We start from the raw sequence: 17,907 nt of genomic DNA, 5'->3' as shown, positions 1-17,907 counted from the left end.
TTCTCCACCGTAAGGCCCCGGCAGGGGTTAACCATCACTATTACTCCCCTTCAGTCCCCTGCACTACAGTTGTCTGTGTAGTTGTCTTGCTCCCTCACTCAACTGTGAGCTCCTAGGAGGTAGTTTTATTACTGCTCACCTCTAAATCAAATGCATTAGACACGTGACTGACATGAAGATTTGGTCTCAATAAATGCAGACCAAATGAATGGAGAAACAATAAAAAGACATACAATTTTAAATTTATAAACACTTGTTGACTAATACATTCTTAAATAAAAGTGAATCAGAACAGTTATGACTTACCAATATTTCATGAAGTAGTTGGAACGTATTCTTTAACTCATGGGGTGGAGCCGTTTCTAGTTGGTTCTGAAATATTTTTTAAAAGCATAAAAATTTCAGTGGAAAGCATATTGGAATGGCAATAAACAATGCTGGATCCACACTCTAGTTCTATCACCATCTGGCTGACCTTGGACAAGTCAATACCCCTTTCTAGGCCTTAGTTTCTCAAATGCTAAATCTGGGAACAGAAATAAACAACCTCTAAGGTTCTTCCAGCTGCAACACTCTGATACTTTACTATGAAATTAGGAAGGAGAAAAGAGAAGAAAGAGAAGGGGAGATTTCAAGTCACTAAACAGATCCCATTTTATATATGTGCATATCCTAGCTTGTTTTCCAGAAGATGCTGGTAGAGCTACAAGAATACAAATGAGAATACTCTTGAGTTAAGGATGCTGTAAACAAAGTACATAAAAAGTCAGCTTATAAAATAGAAAAATGTGCCAAGATATACTAAGTGAAGAAGGCAAAATTCATAAAACACATTCCTTCAGCTGTTTTAATAAAATTTATATGTATAAAAGGTGGGAAAGGACATTGTGGTAAAATACCACACTTCCAAGAGGCTAGGTATGGTACTAAGTGAGCACTTCACAATATTATACCACCTCACGGAATTCTCACAACCTGTGAAGTTTGTGAGAAGGTGGAACAGAGGAAGGAACTGCCCAAGGTCATATAATTAGTAAACAGCAAAGAGAGGAACTTAATCACCTCTGATACAGGTCTGTACAGAAAAGGCTGAGGGAAAAACATACCGTAGTAAGAGCCTAAAGACATAATCCACTAATCACCTGCTTCTTGTTAACACTACATGTATCACCACTATAAATACTGGTGCAGAAAAGAAGGCATGCAGAAATTCTGTGGGCAGAAACTGATATATACATAGTGTAAATCCATACAAAGAGGCCTGGAAGGAAATATCAATGTAACAGTGTTGGTCCCTGGGGTACAGTGAGCAAGGGCGACTAGTGGTGACCACAGTAGACTTCGGTCTCATTTCTTATTTACTTATTCTTTTCCTGGCCTATATTTTTTCTTTTGGCCTCATTTCTATGCTTAAATTTTTCCCAAAGAGAGTGTAGTAATTAATCTATGTAATTAAAAATTAAAGATTAAAAATGAATAAAAATGAGCCTATAGTAGAATGATTAGGAAAAACAATTTAGGCTATGAGAACAAGCATACTGCCTTGGAGCAAACAGATGTTCTCCTAGAGTCTCACCTAAAGGTGATCTGGCTATCACTCGTTTAACTGAGGTCTTACCTTAATGAAATGCAGCATCGTGAAGGAAAAATGCTCATTACAGAAACAGCAGTACACTACCATCTCAATGAGTGCCAAGAGCGAGCCTGTCAACTCCCGCAAGGCAAACATTACCTGGTGGGAGGACATAACACAGTCAGCTCTTCTCATGTCACAGTTAACAGTCCATCTGTTGTTGCTGCCTTTAACTGAAATCTACCCAGATTTTAAGATAATTAACACTGCCTGAAAACAGGGTTTCTTAACTGTTAGAAGTCTATAGATAGACTTCAGGGTGTCTAAGCCTGTCTGAAATTTTACACAATTCTGTGCAAATGTGCACTTTTTCAGGAGTCATTTCCATCAGTTTTTCAAAGGCAAAAGCTCCCACAATTAAAATAATCACCAATAGATCCAAAAAATATTAAGAAAAAAAAAAAAGATATGTATTAAATAGTACAACACTGTTGATTTAATTAAAAAAACAGAATTATATTGTTCATAGATTCACATATCTGTAAATCAGGTAGGGAAGAAGAACTGGAAGATGGAGTCCACAGCTGGGGGCGGCTCTGCTAGAATGGGAAGGTCAGACTGAGGATGAGCCACACAAGCGCCACAATGGAGAGCTGAGAGCAGTCCACCCATACTCCTGAGGTTTAACAACACGTGGTTCAGAGCTGTAGTATTCCAGGACCAGGGACACACAAAAGAGATTGGGGACAAAACCTTCTACAATGAATGAAATGATTCTGATGGATGAAGTGCCATTTACCTCCCTCTGGGGCCCTGATGGGTAGCTGGCTGGGCTGGACCTGGAGGTCTGGACCTTGGCTGAACGCAGGACGAAAAATATTCTCTTCCACTAATTATTTCTTTTTGACATATAAGAAAACTTAATTTGAAATAATCATTTCTTCTCTTAACAATACTCTCCATGCCAAACATAACTACTAACAAAAAGCAATTTTCTTCAAATAGGAGAAAAAAAATGGCTTTAGAATAACAAATACATACCTCTAACAGGTAAGGTTTCCCTTCAGACATGAACAACAAGGCTTCTACCTCCTCATGGAGGGGCAGCAGAGGGCTTGAGGGAGCAATGCTAATGGGTGGTCGTTGCTTAAATAGGCCAGGAGCTTTAAGAGACCAAAGAAACAAAACAGAACCTGTCTCACCTGGTGTTACTCCACAAAATACACATCCATAAGGAAATGTGCCTCCTTCAAGACTCGCACACACACTGAGTACTCACACACACACACACTGACTACTCGCAGAGTACTCACACTGAGTACTCGCACACACAGTGAGCACTCACACACACTGAGTACTCGCACACACACTGACTACTCGCAGAGTACTCACACTGAGTACTTGCGCACACACACTGAGCACTCACACACTGAGTACTCGCACACACACTGAGTACACACACACACTGAGTACACACACACTGAGTACTCACATACATACACTGAGTACACACACTGAGTACTCGCATACACAGTACACACACTGAGTATACACACTGAATACTTGCATACACAGAGTACACACAGAGTACTTGCACACACAGAGTACTCACATACACACTGAGTACTCGCGCACACTGAGTGTGCACATACACACTGAGTACTCGCACACACACACGGCTCACACACTGAGCACTCACACATGCTGAGCACTCAGAGTACTCAGACTGAGTACTCACACAGAGTACTTACACACTGAGTACTCACACACACAGAGTACTCACAAACACACTAAGTACAAGCACACACACTGAGTACTCACTGAGTACTCACAAACACTGAGCACTCGCACACACTCTGAGTACTCACACACAGAGTACTCACACACACACTGAGTACTCACACACACACTGAGTACTCACAAACACACTGAATACTCACACAAGCGGACCCCTCACAGTCTAGGGATACCTAGTGATTCCCACTCAATAATCTTTCAAACAGGTAAAAATATAAATAGTATATGAAATACTGCCGAAAGCTGCCACTGAAGATACAGCGCAGAAGACACTTCCGTTCCTCAAACAGCTGTTCTCAAATAATGGTTACCACCACCTATGCTAAGCAGAATCAACCCATATGGAAGAAGTTCTCTCATTTACTACAAAAACCAGAATGCATACTTTAGTTTTCATTACAAAATTGTCTGAACTCACGAAATTAGGCAGCTTTGTCTTTTTAGATGAGTCGGAGTTTAGTAAGCAAACTGTGCCTTATAATACAACCGTCCGAGTGTTCCTCCAATGTCCCTTTAGAGAGTCAATAAGCATTTCTCTATCAGAAGGATGCTCTGTGTTTTTTAGTTAGTTTCCTGACATTAGATCTTCCTAGCAGCTTCTGGGTCTGAGTTTGCATTCATGCCTTGGCTTCTATGCCACTAACTAGCTGTACAACCTTGTTACTGAACTGAACCTTTCTGTACCTTAGTTTTCGCATCCATAGACAGGACTAATACTCCTCATAGGTTTGTTATGGGGATCAAACACAGTAAGTTTAAAGCACTGTGCGCTTTAAACACAACAAATTTAAAGCACAGCACACAGAAAACATTGAAAAGCTGGTTTGTTGTATTATTACTATGGTTGTTGTCGCTATCATGACAAGACCTAGGACGGGTATAAAAACAATACACACATAGTTTAGGACATTGGATAATCATATAGGACAATCTGCGGTTTTGCTGTATTAAATGATGACTATGCTATTAGTTCTGGGAGACAAATGGAAAATGCTACCAACTATATCTTACATTCAAATATATTTCAGTGATGTAATTTATATCTGCATTCTCTTTGTTTTTACAAAGTACTTTATTTCATTATACCTGGGGAATTACGTTTTTAGTATTTTCATTTTGCACTGAAGATCAGAACGGTCAGGTTCACACAGCTAGCTAGGAGACTCCAACCCATACCATGGCTATTTTCCACACAGTAGCAGTTCAAATTAAGGTGATAAATGAGCTCTGAATTAGCTTTTAATCCTAAAGAGTTATTTAAAAAAAAATACTTATATACCCTCTCACCTCCCCCAAATAAATGATGACTCACTTTCTCTTATGGCAAACTAGTAAAACATTATAAAGTTTAACATGAATTAAAACAAAAATTTTAAGTGCACCTCAATTAGCAAGTAGTTGAATGACAAACAAGAGATATTCATTTAATTGCTAATATTATTACTCCCCAAACTAGACAAATTCATTATCTCTTCATTCTAAGATATGTTAGGCTTACCAACATTCCTTTGGGATGAGACATCTGAATGCAAAACAAGTAATGCCACTGTATTGTGAAGATTCCCAAATTCTCGTGCTTGTGCTGAACTCCATCGACGTATCTGTCATGAGGGAAGATAAAGTGGCTGTTAGCGTTGTCATTAGAAATAATATGAAGAGGAAGGGACAGGGTTTGCTGGTTCATAATATTCTGGGCTTTAATTATTTCTCAGTGCTTGATAGAAGAGGTCAAAGTACAAAAAAACCACAGGTTTTAAGCAAGCTCAAAGGGTTATATTAACTCATATTCTAAAACCAGTCCCTTTATGGATTCACTGTAGGTACGGAGTGCTTACAATGTGCCTCAGTATAATGGGAAAAACTCTGAGGCTGGAGATCTGCAGGTCTGGCCCTGCCTCTGCCACTCACTGTGCTGTATAATGTGAGTGCGTTGTTCACCACAACAGTTATCTTGAGTTCTTCATGTACTGGCAGAGGTAAGGCTACCTCCTACCTCTCTATTCTGCCTACTTTGTGATTTTGAGGACCAAATGAAATATTAAAAGTGAAAATGTTTTCAAAAGTAGAAATGTACTCCATAAATGCAAAATAATATTAATTTTATATGCAGCTGAATTATACTGAATTTAAATCAATTGCTAGTGACAATGGGGCCTTGGATATTGAAGAGCTTGAAGTGGAAAAGGGATATTGTAAATCTCAACATAGTATCAACACACAGAGCACATGACGCTGTCAGTACTTGTTTTTTAACACTAAAGAGAAAGCTGAGAGGAAGCCTAAGCCGAAAATCTGTCTCCCTTAGCAGGAAGGAAAAGTGCCTGTGCAATGTATTGACACACAGGGGAAAAGGCTCTGGCTTCGACACCAGCAGAGCTGGGTCTGAATCCATGCTCCACAATGCATTAACTTTGTGACCTGGGACAAGTTACTTATCATCTCTGAGCTTTACTCCTTGCCTGAGAATGGAGATGAAGCTGCTTAATTTTGTTGAACTGAGTATCAAAAGTATACCACCACAAAGTGACCAGATGTATGGAGTACAAAATAAGTACTTCATAAATAGTACTTATTATCACTGCATGTTAGCATTTCATGTATTTTGAATATATCAAATAAAAGAAATACAATGGATGGGAGAAACACTGCAATAAAAGAATTTCAAACAGGAGAGTTGGTTTTGGACATATTCAACCCTATTATAACAAAACAACCTTGGTAGGCCGAGGTGGGCAGATCACTTGAGTCCAGGAGTTCGAGACCAGTTTGGGCAACATGGTGAAACCTTGTTTCTATACAAAATACAAAAATTAGCCAGGCATGGTGGCATGTGCCTATAGTCCCAGCTACCAGGGGACTGAGGAGGGAGGTTCGCTTGAACCCAAAAGGTCTAGGCTGCAGTGACCCCTGATCACACCACTGCACTCCAACCTGGGTGACAGCAAACCTGGTGACAGAGTGAGACCTTGTCTCAAACAAACAACAAACCAAAAAACCCAAATAACTTCCTTTTCATTTGAACAAGAGTATTATATCTGCAATATCATTCCGTTTATAACAGCACAACTTTGCATTTGGATTCTGGCTGTGTTTTCAGCATCTGACTTAAAAGAATCACCACCAAGACAGCCTTGTTCACAGCCCCAGAAAGACGCAGAAGATCCCAATACCACCTATTCCTTAAAGGTTTTTGAAAGCCCCTCCCCAGTCAGAATCCATCCTTCCCTCTTACGACTTTGTCATTAGTTAGTAATTTCCATGGGTTATTAGACTAAATTCTATGAAGAAGTTGTAAAAATAATTTAACTCCAAAGAATTTTAAAGTCTCTATGGTACTAGTACTTAGACTTTTATGAAATTCAAAACATTTTTCACCTACAAAAAGAAACACAGTGGCTACGAAAACCATAGCCATTCCACTAGGGATATAAAAGTAGTCCTTACCTGATTGTTTTGCCGATTGGCCCCTAGGAGGAAGCTGATCATGTGCCGCAGAGCTGAATGCCTCAGAAGAAGGTCTCCAGCCCTAATTCCTTGCTGTCACAAAATATTGAGAATAGCAAATTATATTTCTATCCAGACAAAAATTGGTTTTAAAAACACAGATAAATGAAAAGTTTTAAGGAGTCAATATATATTTTACGAATATTATTTCCATATAGAAAGTACTTGTTAAAATCTAATTTAAAAAAACTCCTAAGCCTCACATTGCTTCACAATAACTACTAAACAATTAACCCCTAGTTTTAATGCAGACTTCTACTGCTATAATAAGAAACTACATGCACCTCATCAGAATTCTTACAAGTAGTATAATTCACAAGATTTTTAAGAAGAAATATCATAAAAAACATACCATACAGAACTTTACTAATCAGTCTAAAAATTTTTTAGCGTATAAATCTTCTGTATTAGAAAAAGATATTAGGAAAAAAATTATTTACCTTTTGTACAAAAGTGTTGAACAGGAAGAAGTACTGAGCACAGTTTTTACAATTTTCTGGGACGTCTTTGTCCAATAGAGCAAGCAGTACCTCCAGTAACTGATGAAGGCTTTTTAGCTGGTTAGAGGAAAGATAAAATTACATGAAGAAAAAGAACATAAGACAGACATTTATAATAGGATTAATTTGAGGTAAACCACCATAAGAACAAAAGAAAGTCTGATTGATACAATCCAGTCTCAGATTCAGATGGACTTATGCTTTGAAGAGCAAAAACAGAATTATCCATTTTACCTTCCAGAGAAAGATTGGTACCATAGCAATAATTAAAAGAAAAGCTTAGTTTCAGTTCCTAGATTTCAGAGTCAAGGGCATGATTCTACCGCCGAGTCACATTTTCTCCAGAGCCAGTATCTCTCTGTCTCTTAAAAAAAGGTGGGGTGTTTAGGGAAGACATTTCTGAATCCCTCCCTCCACTACGTTACTTCTTCACATAATCACAGATGCAAAGAATAAAAAACACAGACACAGGCATAGGGGCTGGAAACCAAGCCGATGGAGCAAATGGAGAGCAACAGCCTGACAGAATGACAACGGTGATATCGACTCAGCCGTGAACTTACTTGAGAGCCCGCTGACGCCTCATGGAAAGCTTTGAAAAACATTTTATTTGTTTAGAAACCATTTTGGTTATGACATTGCTTCTTCTTTCCCTCCCACCCCACCTGTTTTTGGACAAGTCCCTAGAAATTCATCTGTGATCTAGAATTAAGACCAGGCTTACTACTCTCATTAGTTCGTTTCCTCTGAAGATTCATACTTTTGCAATATTCCCATCCATCCTGTCACACCCATTATAAATACAGTAAAATTTAGCATTTACATAGCACTTCATTTTCAAAGTACTTTCCAAGATAAAGTGGGTGGCAAGAGGCACCATTTCCATTTATGGGGGGAGGCGGGGGAAATAGACATGAAAATCCATCAGCTGGGCATCAGACAGAATTCACTGAGCAAATGGCTTCCAAGTGTATGGCTGCCATTCCCTTCTCTTTCTGCCACCTGCTGTCCTGCCTTTAGAGGCTGGTGGGTAATATGCTGTGGCCTGACCCCATCTCTAGGGAGGCTGCACTAACTCTGCCTTTATCCTTTGTTTGGGTTGGTACATGGGAGGAAGGAGGAGAGTGATATGGTCCTTACGTTAAGGATTCTTGACACATCTTACAAACTTCTACAGGGAATGGAGCAATGGCATTTGAACTGTCCTCAGCAGCTCCTGTGGTTTGTATTTTATATTGTGCATCCAGATAGGGTTTTATTTAAAAAATGGTTCTGCTATTTAAGCTGATCAAAACCACTGCCTTACAGTAAACCTCAACTTCCTAATGATTCCCGGAATTGAGACACAGTCTTTGAGGACCTTCCTAAAGGGCATATTTGACAGCCTTGTTCATGGAACTAAGTGCTTGGGTGGCAGGCACTGTATCTGGATCAACATCCTCCTTAAAGGACTTGCTCAAAGTTGCACAGCAAAGCCAACATCTGCATTTGAAGCAGTAATTCCTAGAATCTGTATTTAGTTCATTGAGGCACAATGCCTCCAGCCAATGTTTATAAGAAGCCAATTTGTTGTGAAAATAACATTTTTCAAAGTTTTCCATGTAGTGTCAGCTGTTTGAAACAGCAAACTTGGGAAGTAACTGCTGTATCTGTAAGGACTTAACGCCCCTGGATGAATGGCACCATTTGGTTTGGTTGCCAGCTGCAGGTTTAGATCAGGAAAATAGCTTATAAGGAAAGAGACAAAGCCAGAGGTGGCTCAAAATGTCTGCTGGTCTAGATGAGTCTCTAGACACAGATTAGTCTCAGTTCAGAGAGATCTAATACAAATTCTTGAGAGAGGACTCTGAAAAGGGAGTGTTTCTAGAGAGAAAATCCCAAAGCAGACCAAAGCAGGCCTGAATTCCCGGCCTACCGTGGTGTTTGGGATGTGAGGAGGAAGGGACAGAATGCCTTCTCCCTGGCATGTACCAAAAATCAGTCCACAGAAGGTGCATTTATGTGGCAAAATTACCAGACTCCAATCCTAGGCTCTTTCTTATTACCTGTAATTTAAAACATTTGGTAAAAACACAATGTATAAATAACGCTTTAAAAACAAGACCGACCTTATCCTGATAAAACAAGGCACTGTCTAGGGTTTTCTCCAGAATGGTGGCCACAGCAACTCGTACTTCTCTCACACTGCACTCCAGTAAGAAAATCCTGAAAGAAAGAGAAAGGTGGTGTGAGAAAGCAAGATACATTTCCATAACCTCAACCTCTCCAACACAGTTCCCACCTAATAGCCAAGAAACAAAAGTAGAGTCTCCTGACACTGTTAGCGCTTACAGGCCAAGTGGAGCTTTCCCAGGTCACTTCACTTCTGCTTATTCCTGCTAACTGGAATGCCACGTATTAGTCGACAAGGCTCTGTTCAAAATTCACTAAAATTCTAAGTGGCAACTATAAGAAAGTTTAAAAGATAACAAGTACTCCCATAAAGTTCAGCTCTAGAGGTATAATCAGACTCAGGTACAATTCTCTTGAAGGGAATACCTAGAGGATGTAAACAGACCCAGAATATGGGGAGCTCTACAGAGCAAACAGTCTACTCCCCAAACAAATGGCACAGCATACAAGGGGCAGGGGGACAAAGGAACGACTGATGGTCAAAAGAGCCTTAAGAGACACAGAAAGCAAAGGCCATGTGGGGACCTCACGGGATCCTGATTTGTGCAAACTCAATGGTAAAATGACACTTCCGAGACCTTTGGATGAAATCTGAACACGGACTAGATACAAGGTGATATGAAGGAATTATATTAATTTTGTTGGTTCATGATAATGGTAAAGTACTTACATTGCTTTTTTTTTTTTTTTAACTTCACTGTTAGAGATGAACTTTACCTTCAGATACATGCTGAAAATTAATTGTGAAATGATATAATGTCTGAAATTTAAAATACTTCAGAGAGAAAAAAAAGCCTGCACGTGGGTGTCGTGTGTGAGAGCTGAGATAGCTAAGAGAAGACAGGCAAAAGTTGACAACTTGCCTGGGGCCTGGGTACAGGAAAGGGCTCATTCTGCCTACTTCTGTGTGTGTTTAAACATTTCCACAATAAAAGGCTCTTAAAAGATGTAAAGTATCCTTCATGTTAGTAGTTTGAATTCTTTAGATCAATCTGTAAGCAATATTTACTACGAATTAATTTTTTTACAACTACAGTTAGGTTTAAAGAATTGCCTTAAAAGAAGACTACACCGAGGGGCTGATCTAAAAGACGACACCACTTTATGTTTACAGTTACTAAAGTATGAATACAGTATACTTATTTTTTAGTTGTAAAAATGACTATCTTAAAAAATTGTAAAGAAATAAGTAATTAAAAAAAAAGACTATTCTTCGAACACAAAATCATAGCAATTGATAGTGATGAGTAATTGGTCTTTATAAAGAAAGAAACAAACTATAATAAACTCTATCAGGAAGAATGTAGAAGTACTTCACCAGGATTCTTGAGCATTAGGAATACTAAGAAACCAAAAACATACTACCCAAAGGACGTTACAGCTTCTCTGGAGAAATTTAAAAGCAAGCCTGCTTGGATATAAGGGAATGAATAAAATATTTGCTATGTTCCTTCCAAATGGATGGTGTTTCTATAACATTCTAAGGCTTGCACAATGCTCAGGAGTCCTGTTGGAAAGATATTTTGGAATCAAACTAGAAAAAATGGTTATCTCTAATGCAAACTCTAAAGGGAAAGGCGTATAGTACACAGCACTTCAAAGAAATGCTTACTGACCCTTTTTATGAATTATATGGATATATATGCATGTATACATGCATGAATAAGTATTTGGGTGCTTGCTATTTGCCAGCCTCTTTGTGTCTAGTCGGGAATGAATTGAACCTGGCTTCTGGCCTCAAGAAGCTGAAGTTGTAGTGGAGGAGATGGGCAGAAAAACAGGGAGCAGACTAGCAGGCAAACATCCGTTAGACTGTGTGACTGGGAACAACCTCTCAGAGCAAATGTTATTCATGCTGATGTTATTCATGCTGATGTCTGAAGGAGAAGTCACTTACTATGTGAAGAGGGGAGGACAGTGTTCCAGATAAAGAATAACAGGTGCAAGGACCTTGAGGCAGGAAAATAAGCTCGGCGGGTTCAAGGAATCAATAAGCCAGTATGGCTAAAGCCTGATAATCAGGGAGAGGGTCAAGGAAAGCCTGGAAGGACAAAAACCAGATCAAGCAAGGCCTTGTGGGTAGTGGTGAAAATTTTGGATTTTATTCTGAGTCTAATAGGATTCCGTTGAAGAATTTTTAACCAGAGAGGTAATGTGATCTAATTTGTTTAAAAAAGAACAGTTCTGTTGCTGAATGAAATAGATTAGAGGGAAAAGTGGAGATATCAAGTAGGCAAATAAATGTTTGGAGCTCAGACCTAGAGAGGAAGGGGATCAGGGACCAGCAGTTCTGAAAAGATCTCTAACTTACCACCAGACTGATTGCCTTGTGGGAAGAGACTTGCGTTTCTGAATTCCCTGTTGTGTGTTTGTTTTGAGAGAAAACAGAGCATATTTGTATGCTGGCAGAAGTGACAGAAGTGATAGAAAATTCTAGAAAGTAAAGATGCAAGAATTAAGAGTGAGATACTTAAAGGGTCCACTTCCTTGAGAAGGTCAGGACATGCAAAGAGACTCATTTTGAGAGAAGAGGGGATACTTCCTCCACAATAAAGAGAGGAAAGGGCAAGCTGGAACAGACTCTGGCAGGTGTGTTGCATCTGTGGTTGGGGTAGGGAATGCTCATTTGCTAATCTGTACTTCCTCAGTGACGTTGAGCAGCTAGGAGCAGGCACAGTTGAGGAGAGTGAAGGAGAAGCCCAATGGGAATAGAGGAGACGGGACACCAGAGACCACAGCAGTGCTTGCTGGAACCCCACATAAATGTTGAACTACCAAGGACAGGAGAAGCTGACTTGATGAGGATGATCAGAAGTAAAGTATAAACATTCATAGTGATTGGAGCATTCTGAATTTCTGCCAGAAAAGCAACTTTTCTTTTTTAAATTTCAGGTACACATATAGATGTACTATCATAGGTAATACACTATCAGTAGCTTTTTTTTTTTGAGACAGAGTCGCCAGACTGGAGTGTAGTGACGCGATCTCAGCTCACTGCAACCTCCGCCTCCCGAGTTCAAGCGATTCTCCTGCCTCAGCCTCCCAAGTAGCTGGGCCTACAGGCACCCACCACCATGCCCAGCTAATTTTTTTTTGTATTTTTAGTAGAGATGGGGTTTCACCATGTTGGCCAGGATGGTCTCAATCTCTTGACCTTGTGGTCTGCCTGCCTCGGCCTCCCAAAGTGTTGGGATTACAGGCGTGAGCCACTGTGCCCGGCCGACCAGTAGATTTTAAAAAAATTATTTTTTAGTCACAATCCAAACACAGTTAGACAATATTGTGAACTATGGTAACCTGGGATTGTTTATCTCTTTCCACCAGATTCTGAGTCCCTGAGGGAAAAGACTTGCGTCTTTGATCCCCTTGAGCCATAACAGCGGTTTAGGACCCACGTGCCTATGAGCACCTGGCAGGCAATCTGCCTCACAGGCTCTTCTTGCGGTCACTGAATACTTGCCTGAGATGATTTTAGAGTGACCTGAATAATTTCCTCACTGTTTCAGTGAAGAGAGTTTAAAACGGACTTTAAGCAGAAAAATAATTTCAAGTTGAAATAAAAAGGGTTATAAGAAACTTCAGCTCTAAATCACTGGAAGAGACACAAATTTCTTTCAATTAAAAGACTCCAACACTTACTTTATCAATTCTCGTCCTTCAGAACTAATAAAATATTCAACTAACCACTGACAAGCATCAAAACTTTTTGAAAGCAATGCTTCAATGGTAGCAATCCATTCTTCAGTATCAACCCTTTAAAAAGAAGCAGAGACAGCAATGTTAGGAGCATGAGCCCAGCCAATGACCCCATGCAGTGTCACTCTTATTGGTTCTTATTTCTATCTATCAATGTCTGTCTCTCTGTCTGCCTATCGGGGTAGGGTGGAGGGATAAGAGACACTCAATGACTGCCCACTACCATGGCTCAGTGTACTCTGGAAGCCAGTGCTTTGCATTCCTTGGCTCCTTATGTTGTGGCTCATCTTTCCCCACAAACAAAAACATGTAAAGAAGCTTAAGTCTTAGACTTTACCTTCCTTCTGCATCTTTACCAAACATCTCTAATTGGAAAAAAGGCCTGAACTATATAGCATTTTGTTTTGTTCAATTAATTTACACTCACAAAATGTCCACTTTCAGAATAACTTACATTTACATTTTTATACTTTATTGCTAAAATCGTTAATATTCTACCTTATGAAATAAAAAAAAAATTCAGGCAGAAAAAAGGCATAATGACTATTCTACCCATGCCCTCATAACACCTCCCTTACATCCCTCAATGTCCCAAAATGATCATTGTGTGTAATGACCATATAAACAAAATGGAAATAGTGTGCAACGTGTAAAGAGCATGAGCAAATTTCACAAACAGAAGTGACCAAGTGTCCTTAATTAATCCTATGCCATTAGGACATAAAAATCCATGCCATCTGGACATTAAAAGAAAGGAATACATTATTTTTTCTTTTTCAATCAAATACTAAAGACTGAGATCACTTAATATATCTTTGATTATTACACATAAAAATGAAGTTGTCACTATATATATTTTTTTCTCAAGAGTTTCTTGACTGCAAAATCTGTCCAAAAACCTCTCCACACTTGGAGAAGTTGACTTTGCTAGTGAGGGAAAAGTCTGGGAACTTCAGTGGTCTTTTAACTCTAACTGGTCTCCTCATCCTGGGTCTCCCTTTACTCTAGGTATATTCTACAAACCACTGCTCAATACTCTTCATTCTTCACTCATTTATTCACAACTACTTATCCAGAACCTATAATGTGCAGGCACCTTATAAGGTGCTGAAGATAAAAACCAATGATGAGGCCAGGCATAGTGGCTCATGCCTGTAATCCCTGCACTTTGGGAGGTCAAGGCAGGTGGATCATCTGAGGTCGGGAGTTCAAGAGTAGCTTGATCAACACAGCAAAACTCTGTCTCTACTAAAAATACAAAAATTAACTGGATGTGGTGGTGCATGCCTGTAATCCCAGCTACTTGGGAGGCTGAGGTAGAAGAATCGCTTGAACCTGGGACGCAGAGGTTGCAGTGAACTGAGATCGTGCCACTGCACTCCGGCCTGGGCAACAGAGTGAGACTCCACCTCAAAAAACAAAACAAAACAAAACAAAAAAAACCATAAAACCAATGATGAATAAGATATAGTCATGTCTGTAAAGTTTCTAAGGCAGAGGTCCCCAACCTCTGGGCCATGGACCAGTACCGGTCTGGGACCTGTTAGGAACAGCCTGAGCTCCACTTCCTGTCAGATCAGTGGTAGCATTTGATTCTCATAGGAGCAAGAACCCTATTGTGAACTGCACATGTGAGGGATCTAGGCTGTGCATTCCCTATGAGAATCTAATTGTCCCTTAACCCTCTCTTCTGTGGAAAGATTGTCTTCCATGAAACCAGTCCCTGTTGCTAAAAATATTGGAGACTGTTGTTCTAAGACATTACTCTGGACATACTTCCCTGTTCAAAAATCTTTCATGATCTCCCACTGAACAGAGCCCAAACTCCCTGCTCTGGTACTAAGGGCACTCAGTGAGTTCCAAACCCAATATTCAGCCTCAGCTCCAGTAGTCTCTCACCCGTCCTAGTAAAACACAATTAGTCACTCATGGTTCCCTAGGCCAAGTCTTGTCTGTTACTCAGGCTTTCCCTTCTGCCTAAAATGAGCCCTCTGTGTTTCTGTTTTGCCTTTCAAAACCCTCTGAGAACATCAGTGTCTTACAGCCTACTCTAATCTCCTTATCTGGGTATGATTTTGTCCAATTCCAAGATGTACAGAATTTATGCCCATTCTCTTTTTAGGTATTTCTCTTTTGTTTGATCTATTCTGTCCATTAGATTAGAAGTTTCTTAAAGCTAGAGAACATGTCTTAGTCTTCTGAATAAAATTAGCTAGTTGCTTTCACAATATTTTAAAATTATAAATTCAACTTCAACTGAATTAACCAGTGCCCTTTGTCACAACAGATTATCAAAACATATCACTTCTCACCTGAGTTTCTTCTTTGTCCGTAGATAAGTTTGAAAAAGGAATTGAATAGCAAGCTGTAAGCTCACCTTTGCCATGCAAGGATAATATGGATGCTTTAATTTAGTCTAAGAGGGAAACATGAAAGAGGACGTTTTTCACAGAAGTTTTATAGATTATTACACATTGTTACGAACTAAATATGACACAATATATGAATATGATATACACACATGATAAAGTTAAATACTAATAAGAATCTAGCCAGTTCATTATAAAAAATGTTCCATTTAAATTTTTAAAAAGGTTAAGAAAAGACATCTTCTTCATTTCTTTTATGAAATCCTCTCAAAACAGTTGTTAGACCACAGGAATGCTAAGTCATCAAGAGACTAAGAACACTGTTTTCCCTTATTGGCAAATTATAATCATGGTACTCAAGGAAAAGTAGTTGAAAGTTAATCTTTAGTCTTGTAACATTTTATTACAAATTAGGAATCTCCACAAAGCCCAGTATCCATTGACATGAGTTCACAGTTACAGCTATTCCAAGATTCTTCTATAAATCTAAACAAGGGCACTTTAGAAAGCCAGTATGTGGGAAACTCACACCTCCCCACCACCTATATTATACATTCAGAATGCTGCCTGCATTTTAATATTACCCAATACAGGCTACATTTATGGGAAAATCTTTTTGCATCTAATCTGAATGCTAACTACTGAGATTGAAGACGAATCACTGAATGCTTTCGCTAAAATATATTTAACTGTAATCTTTCTTATTTCTAAGAATTCAATTAGCTACTTACAGCATTCAACGAAGCTAAAGACAAAACAAAACTGAAATAATCACTACTGTACACATCTCTATTCTTCATAAACTTGAGGTTCTCATCTCTCACCATCTACAAAAGAAGATTAATAATTATTTTTATGATATGGAAAAATATTCAATATGTGAAGGACATTTCTAATGATATGTAAAAATATAGGTAAAAAGCACTTATAAAAAGTGAATTATAATTTTTAATTCCCCTTTCTCAAGTTTTGAACTTTCAAAAGAGGAGAGAGAAAACCTTCCTTTGGAATATAAGATGTTATAAGAACTATTATTCATTAAACCATACCCTTTTGGGAAATTCAGGTAAACCGTCACATGAAGGACAAATAAATTCTAACTCGGTATTTTAGGCAGAAGGGGACAAATAGAGCTCTCCCAAGCACAACCAACTCCATGCTTCCTTTGTGTCAGATGGCTTAATTCTCTCTCTTTCTTAATGTAAGACTCCGTATTTTTCTCAAAGTCTCTTGTTCTAGCTACTGAGCTTTTGATTAATTAGTGTATAAAGTCTGGACTGAGTAGACAGTTCTGAATTTAGATCCTTGCCCTGTGACACTGGCACGTGTTTCTTCTTTTCTGAACCTGTTTTTCCATCCAAAAAATGAGAATAAAACCTGATACTGTACAATAATCTTTTACAAATTAAAGATTTGCTTCAAGCACGTAGCACACAGTAGGTGTTCAATAAATAATGGCCAATCATTGTCTTATTAGTCCTACTCAAAGGTTATGAACCTTGTTTTTCTCTCCGGACAAAATAAGTTTATTTTGGCAACATGGTTTCTTTACTGCCCACTCCCCACAACATTGTTTATTTGTGACATCTCACACTCACACAGCAGGTCAGTGATTGTGCCTGCCAATCCTGAGTGTGTATTCATACTTGTGTTCTTAGCACTCCATGGCTCTAGCTCTATGGTCCCCTCTATGGCGTGGCGTAAAAGTTTCATGAGACAAGTGTGTCAGATGATGTAGCACCAGTGGTACGACTAACCCAGCAGGAGTACTTCTGGACCTACTGGATACATTTTGATGTCCACGTGGACATTCCCTCTTAGAATTTTTTATATGGTTCTTACCTGGTATATTCGAGCAGGCATTTTCTCCACAAACAGTCCTTTCTTCTCACCTTTTTTAACCAGCTTGGTAAGAATAGACAGCCGGTCATTGTTAGGCCTATGGGGCCGAGGAGATGACTGAGGTGAAATTTCTGGTGAAGATGGAGCTGACCTAAGAGACAGAATCAGAAAATTTCGTCTAGTATAAAATGGCTATTTTTTCAGTAGTTAGTAAGAATTGCCACATTCACATAAACAGGGTATTAGACTTAAAGTATTTGATTATTATACATGTATCGAAACATAAAACTGTACCACATGAATATATATGATCGTAATGTATCAATTAAGAAATGAAAAAATGCAATACCTTCTAATTAGTTGGGAGAACTGATTGACATTATAGAAGATAAAATAGTGCAGGACAAACTTTAACAGAAATTTTTACTTAATTGGCATATGAGATTTAACATTT

The 17,907-nt window shown here is 38.9% G+C and overlaps 1 protein-coding gene across 6 annotated transcripts in view; it reads right to left on the bottom strand.

Moving 5' to 3' along the window:
• USP24 (ubiquitin specific peptidase 24) overlaps window positions 1-17,907 on the bottom strand; it is a 148,945-nt gene that overhangs the window by 10,789 nt on the left and 120,249 nt on the right. For 5 of the 6 annotated variants that reach the window (XR_012419742.1, XM_005543253.4, XM_065521961.1 and 2 more), the window contains 11 exons: window positions 17,454-17,604; window positions 16,343-16,438; window positions 15,555-15,658; window positions 13,186-13,299; window positions 9,483-9,579; window positions 7,315-7,431; window positions 6,815-6,907; window positions 4,869-4,971; window positions 2,615-2,736; window positions 1,619-1,732; window positions 307-372 (listed from right to left, as the gene is read on the bottom strand). Coding sequence is in view for 4 of the 6 variants with exons in the window: in XM_005543253.4 (XP_005543310.3) it covers window positions 307-372; window positions 1,619-1,732; window positions 2,615-2,736; window positions 4,869-4,971; window positions 6,815-6,907; window positions 7,315-7,431; window positions 9,483-9,579; window positions 13,186-13,299; window positions 15,555-15,658; window positions 16,343-16,438; window positions 17,454-17,604 (1,177 nt within the window). In the remaining 2 variants the exon portion in view is untranslated. Of the gene's footprint in view, window positions 1-306; window positions 373-1,618; window positions 1,733-2,614; window positions 2,737-3,788; window positions 3,882-4,868; window positions 4,972-6,814; window positions 6,908-7,314; window positions 7,432-9,482; window positions 9,580-13,185; window positions 13,300-15,554; window positions 15,659-16,342; window positions 16,439-17,453; window positions 17,605-17,907 lie in introns of all 6 variants that reach the window. The other variant, XR_012419749.1, reaches the window with a different exon arrangement.

The sequence above is a fragment of the Macaca fascicularis genome, chromosome 1, assembly GCF_037993035.2.
Source record: "Macaca fascicularis isolate 582-1 chromosome 1, T2T-MFA8v1.1".
NCBI classification, from domain to species: domain Eukaryota; kingdom Metazoa; phylum Chordata; class Mammalia; order Primates; family Cercopithecidae; genus Macaca; species Macaca fascicularis.
Note: the sequence above shows the minus strand (reverse complement) of the source record. Positions and strands in the feature narration are given on the sequence as shown.